The 20,360-nt window shown below is 39.4% G+C and overlaps 1 protein-coding gene across 1 annotated transcript in view; it reads left to right on the top strand.

Moving 5' to 3' along the window:
- The window catches only part of hmcn1 (hemicentin 1), a gene marked incomplete at its 5' end in the record, with an annotated part of 83,138 nt that overhangs the window by 32,390 nt on the left and 30,388 nt on the right, over positions 1-20,360 (top strand). Inside the window, 26 exons of the mRNA XM_079244567.1 lie at positions 824-965; positions 1,924-2,051; positions 2,141-2,254; positions 2,408-2,566; positions 3,236-3,427; positions 3,513-3,608; positions 5,119-5,246; positions 5,329-5,473; positions 6,768-6,880; positions 7,966-8,125; positions 8,767-8,944; positions 10,176-10,303; positions 10,483-10,734; positions 10,985-11,080; positions 11,851-12,045; positions 12,148-12,278; positions 13,100-13,247; positions 14,525-14,651; positions 14,740-14,894; positions 15,004-15,282; positions 15,976-16,257; positions 18,215-18,323; positions 18,453-18,622; positions 18,829-18,983; positions 19,568-19,691; positions 19,861-19,962. Coding sequence (XP_079100693.1) covers positions 824-965; positions 1,924-2,051; positions 2,141-2,254; positions 2,408-2,566; positions 3,236-3,427; positions 3,513-3,608; positions 5,119-5,246; positions 5,329-5,473; positions 6,768-6,880; positions 7,966-8,125; positions 8,767-8,944; positions 10,176-10,303; positions 10,483-10,734; positions 10,985-11,080; positions 11,851-12,045; positions 12,148-12,278; positions 13,100-13,247; positions 14,525-14,651; positions 14,740-14,894; positions 15,004-15,282; positions 15,976-16,257; positions 18,215-18,323; positions 18,453-18,622; positions 18,829-18,983; positions 19,568-19,691; positions 19,861-19,962 — 4,008 coding nt within the window. The remainder of the gene's footprint in view (positions 1-823; positions 966-1,923; positions 2,052-2,140; positions 2,255-2,407; positions 2,567-3,235; positions 3,428-3,512; positions 3,609-5,118; positions 5,247-5,328; positions 5,474-6,767; positions 6,881-7,965; positions 8,126-8,766; positions 8,945-10,175; positions 10,304-10,482; positions 10,735-10,984; positions 11,081-11,850; positions 12,046-12,147; positions 12,279-13,099; positions 13,248-14,524; positions 14,652-14,739; positions 14,895-15,003; positions 15,283-15,975; positions 16,258-18,214; positions 18,324-18,452; positions 18,623-18,828; positions 18,984-19,567; positions 19,692-19,860; positions 19,963-20,360) is intronic.

The following is a 20,360-nucleotide window of genomic DNA, read 5'->3' as shown; positions in this document are numbered from 1 at the left end:
CATTCCTTCATTCCTTCATTCCTTCATACCTTCATACCTTCATACGTTCATACGTTCATACGTTCATACCTTCATACCTTCATACCTTCATACTTTCATACCTACTGTACCTGTTTGTCTTTTTTAACCCTATAAACTTGTAACTGCTTGACCTTGATCACAGCGTTTTCTTCAGTATGACCTGGAGAGACTTAACACTATCCCATACAGATGTTATAGAATAAATTATACGTTTCCATTCTATTCCCAAAGAAAATCCCTAAATTCCTGGCTACATTATAGGTGGACATAGATTATAATTTATTCTTTTGGAAGTGTGTACATAGAGAAGACTCTGAAACTGTTTTCTCTACAAGCTTCGTTTCACACTGGGGTGGTTAGAGGTGCTGGAGATAGCTCAGCATCAGCAGGAACAGACTGCAGAAAACATGCTGAATGTATGCATTTATGGTTGGTAAGTCTTCAGTTTGAACAGATTTTATGAATAAGTCTTTTTGTTCACCAGCCAAAAGAAATAAAGTTAAAATGCATGGTGAATAATCCACTAATGCAGTGTAACACCGCCCTGCTGATGCGTTTCTGGGAACACCCAGGGATCCCTCGTGATATTAGATGGAAAAGGTGGCAGGGCAAAGGGAAGTGTGGGCTTCCCTGCTTTAGTTGCTACCTCTATCTCTCGACCCTGAATCAGCAGTAGAAAAAATGGATGAATGGATGGAAGAGAGTTTTCACTGATAAATCTTTAGAGAGCTGAATGACTGAATTACATTGAGACTGAACTAGTCAATGACCAAAAGATTTATTTTGGGAACTTATCCTGTAGCGGTGCCCAGGGTCTCAGTGGAGCCGCGGAATCAGACCTTTATGAAAGGGGATGATGTGAGGATCCGGTGCTCGGCCAGCGGTTTTCCTCAACCCAGCCGGGTTTGGACCCACAATGATATGTTTATCATGGCATCCAGCAGGTGGGTTCACGTCCTTTCACAATTTCATAATTTAGGCATTTGAGGGATTGTTTTGCTTGTTGGTTTAATGTTTTTTCTGGCTGTGAAAAAATAAGTGAAATCCAAAGAAACTGTGTTTTCCATCTTGTGTAGTGTCAGTTTACCACAGAGTCATGTTTGGAGATGAAAAGTCCACTTCTGAAAGGCCCTCTAGACTAGCCTTTAGTGTCCCTACACAGGGTGAAATGACATTCTGAGTGGATTTTAGAGCAACTATGAAACAACAAACTCCAGTAATATTGCTGTGGAGCGAGTAAAAAGTTGCATATTGCACATCTTAAATCAGTTCTACATACGTTTATAACATTAAAATGACGTGCTTCTGATTCATTTTTATAGCACACTCATAATCAGTTTGCAGATTCTTGTAAGTGCCCTTGCCCTGCACCATCCCAAAACTGAATAGCTCTACCTCACAAGTTCTTTTTCCAGTCCAGGGTTTCATGTGTCAGCTGCATTTTGCTTTACAGCCCCACATCATACACATGCAACTGGACATCAACATGTTGGTGGTTTTGAACATACACTGTGGCTGATTTTGCAAAGTAGCCCAAGAGGAAAAGAGGAAAAGAAAGGGTCAACATAGGACTGACTTTTGCTGTCTGGAGAGAGCTGAGACAAAAAGAAAGGATGCAAAACAGATGCCAAAAGTTCAGTAATTCAAATTTAACAAACTTAGTTTTAAGGGAAAAACTATATATTTACTTAAACCTCAAAATGTAGCTTTATATGATGTAATGCCTCAGTCAGGATGAACAAAGACAGCGATCCGTAGATTAAATGTTTTTCAGACTTGAGTGGTAGAACCAGTCATCCCCCACTGAGACCCTCACAGTTGACTCCTGCCTCACATGTGTGCTCCGATCAAGCAAAAACAGTTACGGATAATGTTAAACTGTACATCTCACATCATTTTCAGACACAGGATGACTCCTGATGGCACTTTGGTTATAAGAAACATGGAGAGGAAGGATGAAGGAGTTTACGGCTGCTTGGCCAGCAACCAGGCTGGTACTGACACAATGACTTCCGTCCTCACATATCTTGGTGAGAAGCTCAGACTCTGTTAATACAAAATGTAGTTTTAGCCGGTGGTGTTGTTAGGGTGCTGATCTTTCAATAATGTTTTGTCCTAGAATCTCCTGTTGTGACAGTAGCTTTAAGTGAGGTTCTTGTGGAGATTGGAGAAACCATCACCATGACCTGTTCAGCATCTGGAGTCCCTCAGCCTGAGATCTGGTGGTACAAAGGTAACACCTTCAGAGCTAAGTAAATGCTTCAAAAGTTCGCAACACGAATCTAGAAAACAATGCCTGAATGATCTTTTTATAATGTGCCCACAAAACTAAAAGATTTAATTTTCAGAACCAAGCTGATCATCTTTCCCCTTTTGCTCTGACCAGGTACCATTCAGCTGCATTCGTCACCCCTCTTAGAGGTGGACAGATGGGGAGGGACACTCACCACTAAGCAAGCCCAGATTAGTGATGCTGGAGATTACACTTGTGTTGCCATCAATGCTGCTGGCACCTCATCAGGAAAGATCTTCCTTGATGTTGGAGGTAAGATTTACACAAACTCCTGTTCGCATGATAAAATGACTACAGCTTCATCTCACGTTTGCTGTTTTAAGATCACCACAGGCTGTTAAAATATATCCATCTGCAGCCACACGAGGAAGTCCTGAGAATTTTTATAATTCTGTTCAGAAGCCCAAAATTCTTTAAGCAATTGAAGCTCATAGTTAGATACCTCTCTATCTTAACATATGAATAAATTACATGTATCATCTTTGTGGAGAGAGTAAAAGAAAACTTTCTTTCAGAAAATACATAATAATATGATTCCTAAGGTGAATATCGTAGATGAACTAAAACTTTTTGTAACATATAGGTTTGTTAGTGCCCATCTACAAAGGTTGCTTCATGTCTTAACTGGTTAACCATGAACCATAATGTGTGTGATGCCTGTGTGTAATGATACAAAGGCTCATTTTGTGCCGTTTATGAATGGTGCCTTTAACAGAGCAACGATTCAACAGGTCTGGCTTAAACTTACACAGAGTTGTATTCATTAGCATGTATGGGGACACATACCCATAGTTCAAACGTAACAAATGCAACAATAAACACTTAAAGGTCCATAAATCTTGTGTGAGCACTAAATGAATTCCATCTGCTGTCCAACGTTTCATCTCTGTCATTACTTGTCATCCACCTTGACAACTCTAGCTGCACCCAAATTCACTCGCGAGCCGTCAGATGTGGCAGCAGACATCAGCTCCAATGTGACCCTGCTGTGTCACGTCCAAGGACATCCTGAGCCACAAGTCACTTGGAGGAGAGAAGATGGCTCCCCACTTTTTAACAGACTGCGCTTACATGGCAGTATATCCCAGAGGAGGGGAGAGCTACATATCATTAGTAAGTTTATTAGCCAGTTATATAAATAAAGATTAAACAGAAAAATATACTTGGTTCACATTTTCATGTTGCTTATTTTTGCCAGATCTTTGGGTAGATGATGAAGGAGTGTATATCTGTGAGGCTCAAAACCACTTTGGGAAGATCAAAACCCAGGCCAGCATCACTGTTACCGGACTTGGTAAGACCAGTCAATGCTCTTTTTCTGTCTCAACAAGAACAACCAGTACAGAAGAGTCATCAATGTGACTTGCAACATTTTTCTGTTGCTTCTGTCTCTCATGTTTATAAATGTCAGTGAAAAGGTCCAAACTTTTTCCAATAGAATCCACACTGAGTGAAAATGCCATTACAGAGAACTGATGAAAAGCTCAAATGAAAATAATAGAAAATAAAAAATGCTTATAATTTGAGTCAGTTGTGTTAAAAAGGGAACATTAAAAACATGCGATTCTTGACACCCCTGATGAGTCTAAATAAATGATTGCAAACTTAAAGATCTGAAGGCACAATGAAATGACACCAGAGTTTGCATGAGTTTGTGCCAAAGTTAACCAGATTTTTAGGATTTCCCACTCTCTGGTAGAAAACCTATTAAAACCTTTACCAGTTTGGAAATAGAATAAACTCAAAACGCTGTTTGTTTATAGAAAGCTGCTTTTCTTTTCAATGGATATTTGCCAAATTTGATCACATTATAGTCATCAGTACTGACTTCAGTTTTAGTGTAATTGCAAATATTTTAGTGCCTATCAAAGTTTTCAGCAGAACTGAGAGGAACTTTGGCAAATTAGGTCAATTTGAATTGATTATTTTGTTAAAAATGGTTTGTTTGCAATATGGTTTGAATATGCAAGTGTAGCTCAGCTAAGATAGCACTAATAACCTTGTTTGTGTTGTAAAGCCTTTGCGTTTCAAAGACAAAACAAACCCTGCTCATGATTTGTTGTCATAATTTCTAGGATCATATTTCCTCTTCATGCCCAACGTGCTGTCTAAGACAAGATACGTGACTGCTGAGTTCCTATATCTGTCTGCGTCTGTGCAAATGTGCTTCTGTTTCAACCTTCACATCATTACATCATTCCTTAGATGTGAGCCAAAGGTTAGACAGTACTGACCCACCCAGATGACATGTCACCCTCCCTACTGCCCATTTCCATACTGACAGCACGTCCTCAGAGGACACACAAACCTGGTGCAGAGACAGATGTCCTGTAGTTTTATTTGGACAATAACTGGGAAGCGAGCATCGGTGTACGGAGTGCTTGTGTGTGTGTAAGTGTGTGAGAGGTTTTTTCTTCCCTCATATCAGTCAGGGTGGTCAACATCCTATTTTCTTTCATATCCGCCAGAAGTTCCATTGTCTTCAGGAACAACCTAAACCATTAAGATGAAATGTGATGTTACATTTTGCTGATACGTGTTTATGTATGTTCTGTGTAAAAATATGCATGTGTGAAAAAGGAAAGGATATAGTAGTTAGAGTAACAACAGAAAATTTATACAAACTCATTGTTTACTTTGCGACCAGATTTGAATTGTTTATTGACATCAATAAAAATTTAAAAAGTGCACTTAAATCTCTCTTTGCTGATACTGATGTGATTCTACTTAATCTTTTTTTCAATAATTTGTCATTGTCCAATCAGACTCTTGCATTATTTACAAAAGCTTTGTACAATCTGCAGTTTCACCTGTCATTGCGGTGAGTCCAGCTGTGCTCAGTGTGATCGAGGATCAGCAGGTAACTCTTCCCTGTGTGCTGCTGGCTGGGAATCCGCTCCCTGAAAGACAGTGGCTACACAACTATGGCCTGGTGAGAACAATTTACATTTTCCATCTCTTGCAGGAAAGCAACTTGGGACTTATTTAAGCATTTTTAAACCACAATATGTTAGGTGACCTCAGACCAGTATGTAACAGTGAGGAGGGATGGCAGTCTACACATTGAGAGAGTTCGACTGGATGATGCAGGCGACTACACATGTTTGGCTGAGAATGTTGTCGGGGCAACAAACCAAACAACCACCGTCAATGTCCACGGTACTGTAACCACCCTGCAGACAAATATATATACATATATATATATATATATATATATATATATATATATATATATATATATATATATATATATATATATATATATATATATATATATATGCAACAGGAATATGACAAATGTTATAACTTTGCCATTTCCACGACACTATAAAGCAAATGGATAAATCAACAAAGAACAATCAGCAGTGTCATTTCGGACGTACACTTCCCGTCTCATTCTCTGCATGGTCTGAAGCTGCAATAGGCTGGGATCTGCATGTGGAGGGGGATGAGAGCCACATTGCTTGGCGGCTGTCACTAGATATCCCACATTTAAAGTTCAGACAAATCATATGGTATGAATATTTCTTTTGGAATTTTGTACAAAAAGAGTAGAAAATAATTTTACTTTATATTTGCATTAACACAAACAATCCATAAAGCTTTATTTTGTCATTGAGGATCATAGTAAGAGCAGCATCAGTGATTTTACATTATTTAACATCAACAGTTAATGGCATGCAGTTGATATATAAGGTTGCTGAAGGCTCATAATCTCTTTTTGCAGAAACATTTGCAGTTTCAACTCAGTGGTCCTAGTCAGGAACTTGGAAAGGTTTTGGAATTGTGTCATTGAGAATATTATTCATTTCACCTGAGCATTTTCTGCCGGGATGAGTCCAGACACACTCTGAGAAAAGAGGTCTGCAAACACTTGAATAGGATTATCTTTGAGGTTGCTTTACAGCCAGCAACTGCTGAGTAAGGCTTGGCAGATCTTAAATCACAATGAATGCAAGCCAACAAATGTGTTTCCATTTAAACTACAGTCAGATGTTGCCAGATTTCACCAACTTATATAGGCAGTGTTATCGGCGCAGCTAAAATTCCACTAACCTTCCACCACAGCCGCTGCTGCTGGAGAAAAACATGCTCTTAAAACATGCTCTTCTCGGATTATGTCCGAAACATCCTTAATTGTGTCATCATGCAACTCCTTCTCACTTTTAAGGTCAAATATACAGAATACATAAATGAATTTTATTTATTAAACAACACAGCTCTCATTGTTAACTACCAGAAGTTAGGACTGGGTTGACCTGACTGAGCTGTGTATTAATTTGTTTGCTTTTTTATTCATAGTTCTTTATTTATTCTTGATTTTGGTGGATTCAGTTCAGACCGCCAAGTTGCTTCTGTACTGTCTACATAATGCATTCAGTAGAATCATTAAATGTTTGATAAAGACACAAAGAAGTTAAATTTAATTAATGTTTTATCCTCATGTTTACAGTTATTCCTACTATCCAGTATGGCCCGCAGGTATTTAGCACTATCGAGGCAACGACTATATCTCTGCCATGCCGTGCCAGCGGTGTACCAAATCCTGACATCACTTGGACCAAGGTATGTGCAAACATTATCTCTGTGTTTAAATGCCAAAAATTTGTTGCTTTCACTTTGGTGCTTTAAACAATATAATATCTTTATGCGAGTGATAGTTGCAAGGAAATCCTGCGAGGTTTAGGATGGAAGTGAATCAAGCAAGAGACGGAAGTTGGATCCCATTTTAAACATTTCCTGATGACACTCCACAATATTTGTCACCAAATTAAATTCAATTAAATTATCTTTGAAAGGCCAATAGCTCCAAAAACTTGATACAAAAACCCATACTTGCATTAGCATGCATATGCATATAATTCTTTAGTCATTATATGTAACTTTTCTATGTATTACATGTGGCTCAATGCTGATATGTAGCTAATGTATTTTTTTTACAGGAGAACAGTAGTTGTATTTACATAGTTTAGAGTTTTTAACAGTGATGAGCTCTTGATGAAAAACTTTTTCTTACTGTTTTGTTTCAAAGGTCAGGACTGATATGTCTTCTGGGTTCACGTCTTGCTTGATTGATGAAAAACTTAATTGAAAAATACCCAGTTCTCTGTGTGAGGATGTGCATGTGTAGCTAATGTGCTGCATAATCAAATCAGCTTAATCAGTGTCCATTGCATGCAGTGTGTTAAGCTTTTAAATGTGCACTTGTGTGCATCAGTGTAAAGCAATTTTAAGCAATTTTGCAATTGTGAACTGTGCCAGCCTCTTTTCCGTTTTCAAAACTAGTTTCTTGGAGTTGTAAAGGCCTCACTGTTAAAGTGAACAGGACAGTTGGGACATATGAAACAAGACCCTGCTAACTTCTGCACCAGATCTGCAGACACGATTTTTTTCTTTTTCCTCTCTGATACTTTTTCTTCTTCTCCTTAACATCAGTCAAATAAGGCTGGCGATGTCAGATCCAATAGGATAGCCCAGATATGACACAGTCCTAAAGTAGAAACATAACATTTGCTTTGTTTGATTGAATATTCATTTGCATGGAAGAGACTCAAACCATAAATTTGAGCACCCCTGAACACCAAGGCAGTATTAATAAAACTGACTGAATGAAATAAACGCCCTTTCCCTGCTGTTACTTATTTGTTTAGGGTGGAGAGCTGCTGAACCTGGGTGGTCCAGCTTTCACTCTGGATTCTGATGGCAGCCTCGTCATCACTTCTCCTTCTGGAAATGAGACGGGAGAATTTATCTGCACAGCTACAAATGCTGCAGGCTCTGCAACCAGAAGGGTCCAGCTCACAGTCTACGGTAAACATCTCGTCAGATGGAGGCTTGGTGAAGTGAAAAGAAAAATAAATGGGATAAATGTAGCATTTCACCACACCACAGTACGTTATTGATTTGTAAAACTAAATAATTACGTCTTTTTCAGGACATGATGTGCTGTGGACGCCTACATCGTGTGCTGCCTGTATTTTCTCTTCTATTTTCGATTACTTTCATCATAAATTGATCATGCTTGCTAATCTTTGTATCCTAAACTATTCTCTAGTGGATAGCTTGTTATGATTTTTCAGCCAATATGATTTAGTTTATTTGTCATTACACAACACAAGCTTGTATAACAAAATTGCAGACAGTCTGGAATTGTGGTTTGTTTGGTCGGGTAAATTCACCAGCTACAATAAAATACCATCTGGATGGTTTGTTATGTAGCGCCTCATGACCTCATCCAATCTTTTAGTGCATTTTTCTCCTCTGTAAACTTGAATCTGCAGAAGTGGAAAGAGCTGTTAACTATGTAGCAAAACAACATGATAAACCTTCCAGTAAAAAAAGATAACAAATCCTTATGATATGGCAGCATCTCAGCATCACCAAAAGAAACAGCTGAAAAGGAATACCTTATTTGGAATCAATAAAATCTGAGTCTGTGTTTGCTTAACCAGTCCGACCCAGACCCAGTGCCGGTGGTGCTGCTGGAGGAGCTGGAGGCTCAGTAGAACCAGTGAAGATGACAGTGATTGAAGGGCAAGATGCTGTTTTGCCCTGTGAAGTCCACAGTATCCCACCTCCAACCATCAGCTGGGCGAAAGAGAAGCAGCTCATCTCTCCTTACTCTCCCAGGTAAGACACATGTACTATATAATATCTTGTTATTGGGGTGGCAGTTGCTCAGGTGGTAGGGCCGCTTCTCTTGTGGCCTGATGGTCTGTAGTCCTGCTCCCCTGTGCTGCTGCAGCCACGAGGAGGACACAATTGTTCTCTCAGGGCCAGTCCCAAGCCTAGATAAATGTAGAGAGTTGCATCAGTTCACCAGTGCAATGATTTGCTGTGGCGACCCCCTTCAGATGGACAAGCTGCAAGGGAAACAACATTATTATTATATACAGACTTCTAAACATGTATCTGTTTGTTCGTCCTAAATCTTATTCAATTAAAGCTCTTAAAACTGAAACCATATTTATTATCAAAATTTCTTGAAAACAGTAAAATTTGATTGTGAATCTATGTAGCCAAATTCACAATAAAGCCTCTGTCATTCAGATACTTTTATATTTTGTTGAAGTGGTTGAAGTAGTTGAAAGGATGGTGGTCTAATGACATGACCAAGTCGAGTTATAACCCATCATCTTAAGAAATATTTTGACAGTTTAAATGCTGGTATGCCAAAGAAATGTTGTGGTGTAGAGTATAAATCGAAAAGACAAGCATGTTAATTATGATACATATTTTTTTTATTGGTAAAATAATCAATTAATTTCCAGTTATTCTAGAAAGCAACTAATACTACAAGAGCCGGGGTTGGATGAAGTATTAGCTACCTGTTATCACATGCAAGCTTGTGAGACAGAGCAGCTGACTTTTCTTGTTAAGTTTGGCAGGAAGAGTTGGCAGGATAATGTGCACATGCGTGTGACCTTCCTGCAAAGGTCACACAGACTGGTTTAAATGAGCTGCAAGCATGACGTTATGGCCATAACTTGGGGATGAAGAATAGCCTTTAATTCTCACAGACTTAAAGAAAATCTATGTTGACAGTGCTTTGTCATTTTTTATGACCTCGGGGAATAATTTGCGGTTTTCTAAGATGCCTGAGTAATCAGACTTTACCCTGTGATCCTTGTATTTACTGTGCGGCTGCCACAGTGACTGTAATTATAGTTGATGGTGGATCACTACGAATTACCGGGGTACATGTTTACAGTCATAGTTAAATAATTTAGTGAGTGGGAACAATAAGTGTGTGAGAGAGTGAGCTTTCCTTTGTTTGGCACCATTGCCAGCAATATCATTAGCCAGGTTCAGACTTTAAAGTTCAATTTGTTGCAGTTTGCTTTGTCCTTACTCCTCCCAGACATACACAGCTACCATCTGGGTCTATGAAGATCTTGGAGACCAGAGTGTCCGACAGTGGGCTTTATATTTGTGTTGCTTCCAACATTGCTGGTAACCTGACACTTTCCACGCAGCTGAGTGTTTTGGGTAAGTTTTCAAAGATCCCAAATCCCTAAAAATTTGTTAACAAGTTACTTATGAGTTCCTGTTTTCTAAAACTGCTGACTAATTATGCAGTTTGTGATATTTTTATAGGCAAAAATTTGTGTGTGTTAGATAACGTGAGGCATAGACAAGCTTTATAAGTCTTGTTATTCGTTCTGCAGTACCTCCTAGAATTCAGGCGGGCCCAAGAGTAATGAAGGTACAGGTGAGTCACCCCGTGGAGCTGCTCTGTGTGGTGAGAGGCATCCCAGAGCCGACTGTCACCTGGACCAAGGAGGATAAAAGTTACCCAGTGTTGCCTGATGGTAGCCTGGCTCTGAAGAATGTGGGACTGGAAGATGAAGGAACGTACACGTGCACAGCCACAAATCCAGCAGGCAGGGACGATGCTCACGTTACGCTTGTCGTCCAAGGTTTGTTTCCGATCAGATTAAAAGATGAAAGTCTCCTACTGATGCGTACGTTTGATAGTCTACCAGAAGTTAATATCAGTACTTCAACATTTTAAATGTATTTCAACAAAACTTAATGTTCTGTATATTTAAATGTCAGCTGGTTCGGTATCGTGTAAGACAAGCTGTGACATATGAAATGCATTATTTTGTGTATTTACAGCCATTTTTCATTGATTATATGTCCTTATGCGTTTTTTTTTTTCTTCAGTTCCCCCAGTTGTTGAAGTACTGGAGCCCCCCTTCAACAGCCCCCTGCAAGAGCGAGTTGCCAACCAGCGCATTGCTTTTCCTTGTCCTGCCAAAGGTGCAGAACTATCTGCTCCTCTCAGTATTTCTGAAGAAATATTTGATCCATGTGTAATTTTAGAACTTGCAGTTCGATTAAAAAACATGTTTTGTGGGACTAAATGCAGCTCTGCTGCTGTGTTATAAGTAATCAAGTGCATTTCTGATTTTGCAATTACTCAGATTTTGCTAAATAGACTTTTTTTTTACTATATGAACATGCTCTTAAGATGTTAAAAAGCCTTACTTACGCAGATTTTAGGTTTCCTGTTTGTAACCTAGACAAAAATCTATCATTGGTGTAACTGACAGTATTTCTCATTCAATCCAAATCCATCCCAACTTTATACATAAAGTACTTTAAAGCAACTTTAAGTAAACTAAAAATTAAAACCACGAATAGCAATAATAAGAGAAGAAAAATCACATAAAATAAAATTTAAAAAAAAAAAAAAAAAAAAGATCAAATCCATTCAAAACAAGTCCTACATCACAATTAGAATAACTAAAACAATAGAAAAATAATATTAACATCTGTTCCACAGTGATTTTCTTACCTATAATGCAGCTGGGTGGACCATCAACGCCAAGTTCAGTCTGTTGTTGCTGCTGCTGGAGTTCGCTGATGGAGTGTTATAACAGCAAAAGTCAAATGTCTTTTTATTTTCTTATAGTTTTCATGTAAAAGTAAGGTTTTTGTAAGTCACCTGTAAGATGTTAAGTTTGCTTAATTCATAAATAAGATTAAAATAGTTTCTGAATAGTTTGTCTGTCTTCATTTCTTGGCAGGTTTTCCTAAACCAGTGATTCGTTGGTTACGTAATGGTCAAGAACTTACTGGGAATGAACCCGGTGTGTCCATTCTGGAGGATGGTACGCTGCTGATTCTTGCCTCAGTCTCACCTCTGGATGATGGGGAGTATGTTTGTACAGCTGCCAATGATGCTGGGTCCACTGTGAGAAAGTACCAGCTGAAAGTTAATGGTGATTGACCTGTTCAATACATTATGTGTTGACATATCAGTATATTTCTATGGCAGCATTAAATTCCGACACATCTTTAACATATATTCATCATTTCAACAGTTCCTCCAGGTTTCCGGGACAGTGACATGCCAGGCAACCTGTCTGTGGTCCTGAACCAGCCCACCAGCTTGGTGTGTGATGCCACAGGAAGTCCGACCCCTGTCATCACCTGGTACAAGCATGGGACTCCTGTAGGTGCAATGCCATGAAAATTAAAAAGCTTCTAATGCAGTTTTTTTTATGTGTTTATTTTTAAAATTCCCATAAAATGCACAAATATCAAATTAAATACACACATCAGTCACATTTATAGTCACTGAGTAACACTCAACCCTGTTATTTCCATAACCTACAGTTAACCTCTAGTGGGTCCAATAAAAATATTGAATCACACTGTTTTCACATGTAGAAAATAAATGAGAAAGTACAATGCCCTGTCTTTTCAGTCTCTAATGAAAGAACTCATAAAATCGAAATGAGCTCTGATTGCAGGGTGTGCCATCCAACAAAACAGACTTTAAAGCAGTGTTTATCCAGAGTGTGTGCATGCGTGTACAAATACCAGATTTGGGTCCAGCATCCTGTAATAATAGCAAGATAAACTGAGAGCATTTGCACTGCTACGTTGCTGTATCATCCCAGTTCGTTGGCTTCTCTTTGCTGTCTTGGCTCCTGTATTCAGTTCTCCTGCCAGACTTGGATGGGAAAATCAGAGCATTCACCCTAATCTGCTAATTATGGGTAATCTAAATCAAGATGATTTGTCCTGTAAATGTCTCTGGCGCTGAGAAACATGTGAACTCTTTTCATGTTTTGTAGGCTTTTCTCAACATCTGAAGAAATCCCTCTGTGGGCTACTGCTGTTTTTCAAATCTGCTTAGATTATAAACTGGAGCTTTTGACGTTTAAATTGCAATGTTTTACTGTTTTGTCCAATGAATACTGTCAGGCAGCATTTCCTAAACTTTCAGTTGTGTTGTATTTGACGTCATGTATTTATGGTGATTGGCAGGTTGTTGCCAGTAACAGCATCCAGATCCTTGATATGGGAAAAACCCTGAGACTGCTGAAGGCAGAAACAGCAGATGCAGGCAGCTACAGCTGTAAGGCCATCAACATTGCAGGCAGCTCTGAAAAAGACTTTTTCCTGCATGTCCTAGGTGAGTAAATATAGCAAGGATTTTTAATGCAAAGATGTAAATGCAGGTCTAATCTAAAATACATGAATAATGCTTTTTGTTGTGATCTATTTTAAAATATGTAAATGGATTAATTTAACCTGTAAGATTTGACACAGACATGAATAGTCAGAGAACATTAGAAAGAGTATAGTGGACTAGTATCAGTAGACTAGTACAGTAACTTGATTGATTTATTGTAACTTAAAGTGGAACTATGATGTGCATTTCAGGCTAATTTATTTTTATTTCTGAGACCAGAAGGGCTGCGATTGATCGAGTTATTGTCCCGAATCTCTTTATTTACTTCAGACCGACCCTCTCCGTAGGCTGTCAGATCAGTTTGTGGGCAAAACGAGTGGATTGAGACTCTTCCGCATTAAGCCCCGCCTCCCACCACTGCATTACATCGGGCGCGCGCACCGCACCTGCTTTCGCCGTCATTCTAACATCTCATAAACAGAAGGATTAGGCTAATATGAACTCAATTAAAAAAAACAAACTACAATGTCAACACATAGCATACAGCCCTACATGTTGGAACCTGAATCAGACCCTGAAAACGAAGTGGAAAACAGCAACCCACAGCAACGAATGCAGCAGGATGTCTCTCTTTGGTAAACTCACCAGCTCTTCATCTTCATCTTCATCTTCGTGCCGCTTATCCGGGGTCGGGTCGCGGGGGCAGCAGCCTAAGCAGGGAAGCCCAGACTTCCCTCTCCCCAGCCACATTTGCCAACTCTGTGGGGGGGATCCCGAGGCGTTCCCAGGCCAGCTGAGAGATATAATCCCTCCAGTGTGTCCTGGGTCTTCCCCGGGGTCTCCTCCCAGAGGGAAGTGCCTGGAACACCTCACCAGGGAGGTGAGGATGCAGGAGGCATCCTGACTCACCAGCCATCGTTTGAAATAACTTTATCTGACGTTTTCCACCCGCCTGATGTATTTGTACATGCCATTGTTAACCAGTAGAAGGTAACCAATCACCGAACCTTATCCCCCGGGACGTCACAAGGATTTCCAAGTAGAAAAAACTCTTTAAAACGACATGTTTTTTGTCGCCATGGAAACCGAACGGAGAGAGTCCTGGAACTCAAACTCAAACTCAAACATGCGTTTAGGTGATAAAAATCAGTGCCGTTTACATGTCTGATGAGGATTCAACACTGTAACACCATAGAAAGCTCAGAAAACTTGAAATACCATCATAGCACCCCTTTAAAGATCTGAAGTCCTCCAACAAAACAACTTTTTTGCTTCAGTCCCGCCGACAATTGTAGGTTCTGGTTCTCCTCAAGATGTTTCCGCAACTCACAAACAAGAGATCACTCTTGAGTGTAAAGTACAAGGGTCACCGTTTCCAACAATCCAGTGGTACAAGGACAGGAAGTAAGCGTCATCTCATTTTAAAGGATTTCGATTAAAACTTTCATTTCTTTTCTCAATGACTTTCATCCATCTCATTGGTGTTTTTCAGGCTTGTGTTTCTTGGTGATCCTAATCTGAATGTCACCAACCGCGGTCAGGTGTTGAAGATAAAAAGTGCCCGTCTGGGAGACCAGGCTCGCTACCAGTGTAGTGTCATGAATGCAGCGGGAAAACAGTCCAAAGATTTTAACCTTAGAGTCTACGGTGAGTGAGCATTCAAGTTAATCCTTAACTATGTAAGGAATGTGTGTGAAACAGATATGGCTCAGTTTCAAAAAGTCGTATAATTGTTATTTCTGTCCTGTTGTTTCAGTGCCCCCTTCAATCAAGGGAGGCAATTTAACCACAGAGGTTACAGCACTGCTGGACACAATGGTAACACTGGAGTGTGAGGCACGCGGAGTGCCACTTCCCACCATCACCTGGTACCGAAAAGGAGAGGTCATCCTGTCCAACCGACAGGCTCAGTATGTAGAACGAGGCCACTATCTGAAGATCCCACGGGTGCAGGCGTCTGATGCTGGTCAGTACATCTGCAAGGTGACCAGTGTGGCCGGGAGCGCAGAGAGGAGCTATGAGCTGGACATCTACAGTAAGAGACTCATATCTCATAACGCTTGATCAATTTAGGATCTAATTCTGATTAAAAATCTGGGTTATGAGAGCATGCTCGACAAAGTCGGCACACAGTTTAAGAAGAAGCGAGTGCTGTCATCAGTTTCAGTATCATCACAACCTGTATATCCTGACACCAGTACTTAGTACAAGTATACATTTAAAAAAGAAAAATCCTGCCATTGAGTTAATAAAAATGCTCAGATATGCTCAGCCAGAATGAAGTAGCAGATGTTGATTTGTCAAAAAAACAAAAATAAAGAGGCAGTAACGACCAAGATGTGCGTGTTGTCGTATAAGCTGAATACATGCATATAAATTTGTCTGCTTCAGAGTTGTGTTAAGAAAAATGTTGAAAACTGAAATTTAGCACCAAGTCCAGAGTTAATTTATACTAAAATCCAAGTTTAAAAGGATGTCTTTTGTTGTTTTAACTGGAACGTTACGGCTTTACGTGGGTTCAGTCAGCTGAGAATATTTGGCTGATAATATAACAGAACATATTTGGAAAGTTAAAGAGATCTGATGCAGAGGAATTTATGCATAAAGCAGTTTTACAAGATAGTGGAAGATGAAAGCCTTGAGCATTAGATATTAATGAGTTACCTGTCAAGCAGAACAGTCCACAAAGTTTGATCCTTTTTCTTCCCTTTTCATTTCATTCCCACAGTGCCTCCGACGATAGTAGGAGGGGATGATGAGCCCACTGAGAGGACAGTGGTTCTTACTAAACCTCTGATCCTGGAGTGTGAGGCGGAAGGACACCCTCCGCCCTCCCTCACCTGGCTGAAAGATGGAGTCCCTGTGCGCGATGGGGAAAGTGTCCGTGTGCTTGAGCAAGGCAAGAAAATAGAAATCTTGTCAGCCATGGCCTCTGACTCAGGACGCTACATCTGCGTGGCCACAAGCATTGCAGGAGAGAAGGAAGTCAAATATGATGTTAGAGTTTTAGGTAAGTAACCTCAAAATACTGCTTGATCTTGGCAGAAACAGATACTGCACTTAAAGCATCAAATGACCTCACAAATCAGTTAAACTGGCCATGTTTGTTTTTGTTGTTACATTCCTCGAGATATCTGTATTTTGCTGTATAAAACCAGCCTCTCTACAGAGTGCAATCTGGATATCAGCACTGCACTGTGTGTAAATGAATGGGTCAAAATGTATTAAATGTGAATGTACAAAGTATTGTATATTCTGTATTGCTGTTTAGAAATGGTTTGTTGTTATTTTGGTCCATAATACCTCTTGCTGAATAGTATAGAGTTGTATGGCTGAAGGTCTTTAAACACTCTTAATTTTTAAGGGATCCTTCTGGCCATTAGAGAGGTGTATTTACCTGACTTTCTTTTGTGGCTGCTTCTCTGTGACCTCAAATAACTGCATCCTGCCTTGTTTAGTTTATTCCTTAACAACAAGACAGCTGTAAAAGCACCACATCGTTGTCAGCAGGATTTGAACCTGCGCGGGGAGACCCCAATGGATTTCTAGTCCATCGCCTTAACCACTCGGCCATGACAACATGCATTACTGGTGTGTTGCCGATTTTTTTTTCCCGCGGACCCTGCTCTCCATCTCATGTGTAGATCCCACATGAGAAACTGGCATCTGCTACTTCACTGTGGCTGGGCTTATCTGACTAGCATGTAAACCTAGCAGAAACTAGTAGAGATCATTCAGGACTTAACCTAGAACAGAAGTCCTCAACGTTATCCTGCGAAGATCTGAAACTTTTGGAGGATTAGACAATTTTTTAGAAATATAAAATTTTTTTCTCATTTTTTTTCCTACAAATTTGAATACACATTACCAGAAATCCAACATTATGTATTGGATGGGTAAATGGAGGAAGAAAATGTTGTCCTTTAGTCAGAACTGCAGAAATTCAGTGACACACAGATTATCTTAAGGTCAAATGCTCTAGACCAGGCTAGGCCTTTTTATTCAATCCTCCTGCACACAATGAGGACAATCCAACCCCATTGTTACCGTCACAGTCCCGGCTGCACTTAACTGACTCTGTCAGGCTCCCCATGACTGACCGAGAGTCTATTTAGTTACCAGCTGACTAAGGTAGTAAACACAAGAATACATGCACCAATTTAATTACAAAGAAGCTATCTTGTAAAAGAAATAGACAAAAAAAAAAAAAGAATAGAAATGTCATTTACTTCACCCAGGTATCTAAAACACTGCAGTTTTGACCACAATAGTCAATGACTGAGGCTGGTTTATTTTTATGCAATGCGCATTGATATGACCAAAAATGAAGAGTTTTGCTACTCATCTAAAAAGAAATGTCCTTAAACCGCCAGTGTAAATGCAAACTGCTGCTTACTTAGCAGCTGATAAGAGTACGAGCAAATGAGGAAAAATTGCCTTAATATAAAACAATGATTTGTGTGAATTTATCTTCAAGAAGACAGATAGAATTGAATTACCAATGTTTACCTAATGTGTTGCACTAAGTGGCTGCTTTAGAAATGGAACTAATGGCTTTGCAAAGGATGTGACTTGTGATTTGGATGCGACACGGGGAGTCAGTAAATTGTCAGATGTCATGGACTTTGTCTTAAAAGATGTCAGCATAGTCAAGAAAAGTGCAAATGTGTCTAGAATCTGTGTTGCTGAGGGATAAGAAGATGTTGTGCTACTCTGAGATTAGACATCTTTTACATGTATAAATTACACACATCTATATGGAAGTTACTTCTCCATAAGCACTTCAAGCTGTTGAACAAGGTCACCAAACTCGCATATCTTAATGACAATGCCAGTAAGCTGTATTACAGCCTCTGCTCCATCTAGGTATGCATTTGGGGGTCGTTGGCTTGAAAAGCCCTGACCTACAGGATATCTTCTTTGTATTCAATGTAAAATTCTTCATAGCTTTATTTTTTCACTTCTAGTTCCTCCTTTCATTGTTGGAGCTGAAGATGTAACAGACAGAATAGTTATCATCAACAGCCTTTTGGAGCTGGAGTGTGACGCCACCGGAACGCCTGCGCCAGTCATCAAGTAATATTATCTGTCTAATAAACAAGATGTTACATGTCGAGAGTTTTTCCATTAATAAACTGAAACTGAAATGAATACAGAAACATAAACACTTGAACATACTCAATGTAAATAAAATGTCCTTGCCAGGTGGTATAAAGATGGGAAACCAGTCAGGCAGAGCGAAGGTTTGCGGATTGCAGCCAGCGGCCGACAGCTGCTTGTTTCCCGCGCTCAGATCTCTGATACAGCTCGCTTCCAGTGCGTAGCCACCAATGAGGCGGGAGACCATAAGAAGGACTTTAATGTGGTCATTCAAGGTAACGAAAAAGAAATGATTAATATAAAAGAATAATCTCAATATTTTTTCATGTGTTGCAAGTTTAATTTCTGCAACTTTCACTTTAAATCAAAGCTTCAGAAAGTGTTCCACTGTTAGTAAATACATTTTTCTTCCTTTTATTTTTTTTATTTATAGTTGTAAAGCGTTTTTAAGAAAATAAGTCGATTCTCTTCACCTGTACAGTTCCTCCATCCATCCGCACGACTGGGCCTGCCGAGCGTTCTGTGGTTTTTGGCAAGTCCATCGGTTTGGAGTGCATCTCCAGTGGCATCCCACCACCCAGTATTACCTGGCTCAAAGATGGCCGACCAATCGACACAACTAAGAAGCACCTTAAGGTTGGTTCCTGATTGGCTATCATTAATTCATGAAAAGAAAAATTGTGCAGAATCGCATATTTATCTCTGAGTTACAATAAAAATTGTTGCTGGCGTTTTATTTCTAGAAGTGGGCTAAAGATTCGTATGGCATCATCATAAACATGATAGAAACATAAATTTGCTTTATTATTGTCACTGTTGTCATTTATTTGATTATTCATGAAAGGAATCTGATGTTAGATTGCGTTTCCTTCAAACAAAATAAAGATGTGTCTCTATTTATGAGTATTTTTAAGGAAATATTGTATTCTTAGCATCCTGGGAAAAAAATCTGTTTAAGTAATACAGTTTTCCTTTTGATTTCAATTTCAGCGAGTCCGTTGCTGAAAATGTAATATTCTTGTTTGCAAGGTTATGTTCTGACTATTATGCATTTGTTTAGTCCTCAAATTGTGATAAACACATTACAAAAAGCATTATCAACAAATGCTTTGATTTTTTTTCTGCAATATGTATTAAAAAATTGTTGGATTTCTAAATAAAACTGTACTTAGAACATGTTTTTTGTATCCTGCGTTTGTTTTCACATGTAACTCCTGTAGCTGCAGTCAGCTGGCAGAACTCTCAAGATCACCGAGGCTAGACTGGAGGATTCTGGGAGATACACCTGCCTGTCCACTAATGCAGCCGGTGAAGCTCAACAGCATATTCAACTCAGTGTCCATGGTAACCTGCACTACACACACCCTCCTCACATCCCTTTTGTAGCTCATCTTCTTGCTCCTTTTGTACATTTTATTCATGTTTCTGTCTGTTATCAAGAGACTAGATAAATTCATAATGATATCATGCCATAAATTCTTCTTGATGTGTGTAACTTGTATTTATCTCTCAGAGCCTCCCAGAATCCCCCTCTCAGGAGAGATTATAAACCAGACCATTCTGTCAGGCTTTTCCACTGAGCTTGAGTGCAAGGCCTCTGGCAGCCCATTACCTGGTAAGAAAACTCAGAGACGTTCTCCTCAGTTCTGCTGTGCATTCACACAGCTGGCAGGGCGTAGCTTCCTCAGACCTATGAGCTGGACATAGCTTTGCAGTTGTCCTTATCTGTAACCATTAAAGGAAGTGCAGAAAAGTGATCTCAGTTGTTTCCCTGCAGGCAAATTCACCTCTGACCCACTCTTTTTTCTTACAGATGTGTGGACTGTATGGGTGTGCAGTTTTGGCTGAGATAAACAATGAAATGATAGAAATGTAGAAAAAAAATTTTTAACATTTAAATAAATGTATTCCTCATGTCAATCGTTCTTTAATTCCTAAATTATCTTTTTGTTCTTGAAATTTATTGTTTATAAACATTTTACTAAGAAAGTTATTTACATACATCTATAACAA

The sequence above is a fragment of the Telmatherina bonti genome (assembly GCF_933228915.1).
Source record: "Telmatherina bonti genome assembly, chromosome: 8".
Taxonomy (NCBI): domain Eukaryota; kingdom Metazoa; phylum Chordata; class Actinopteri; order Atheriniformes; family Telmatherinidae; genus Telmatherina; species Telmatherina bonti.
This window is presented reverse-complemented; position numbering and strand designations above follow the sequence as displayed.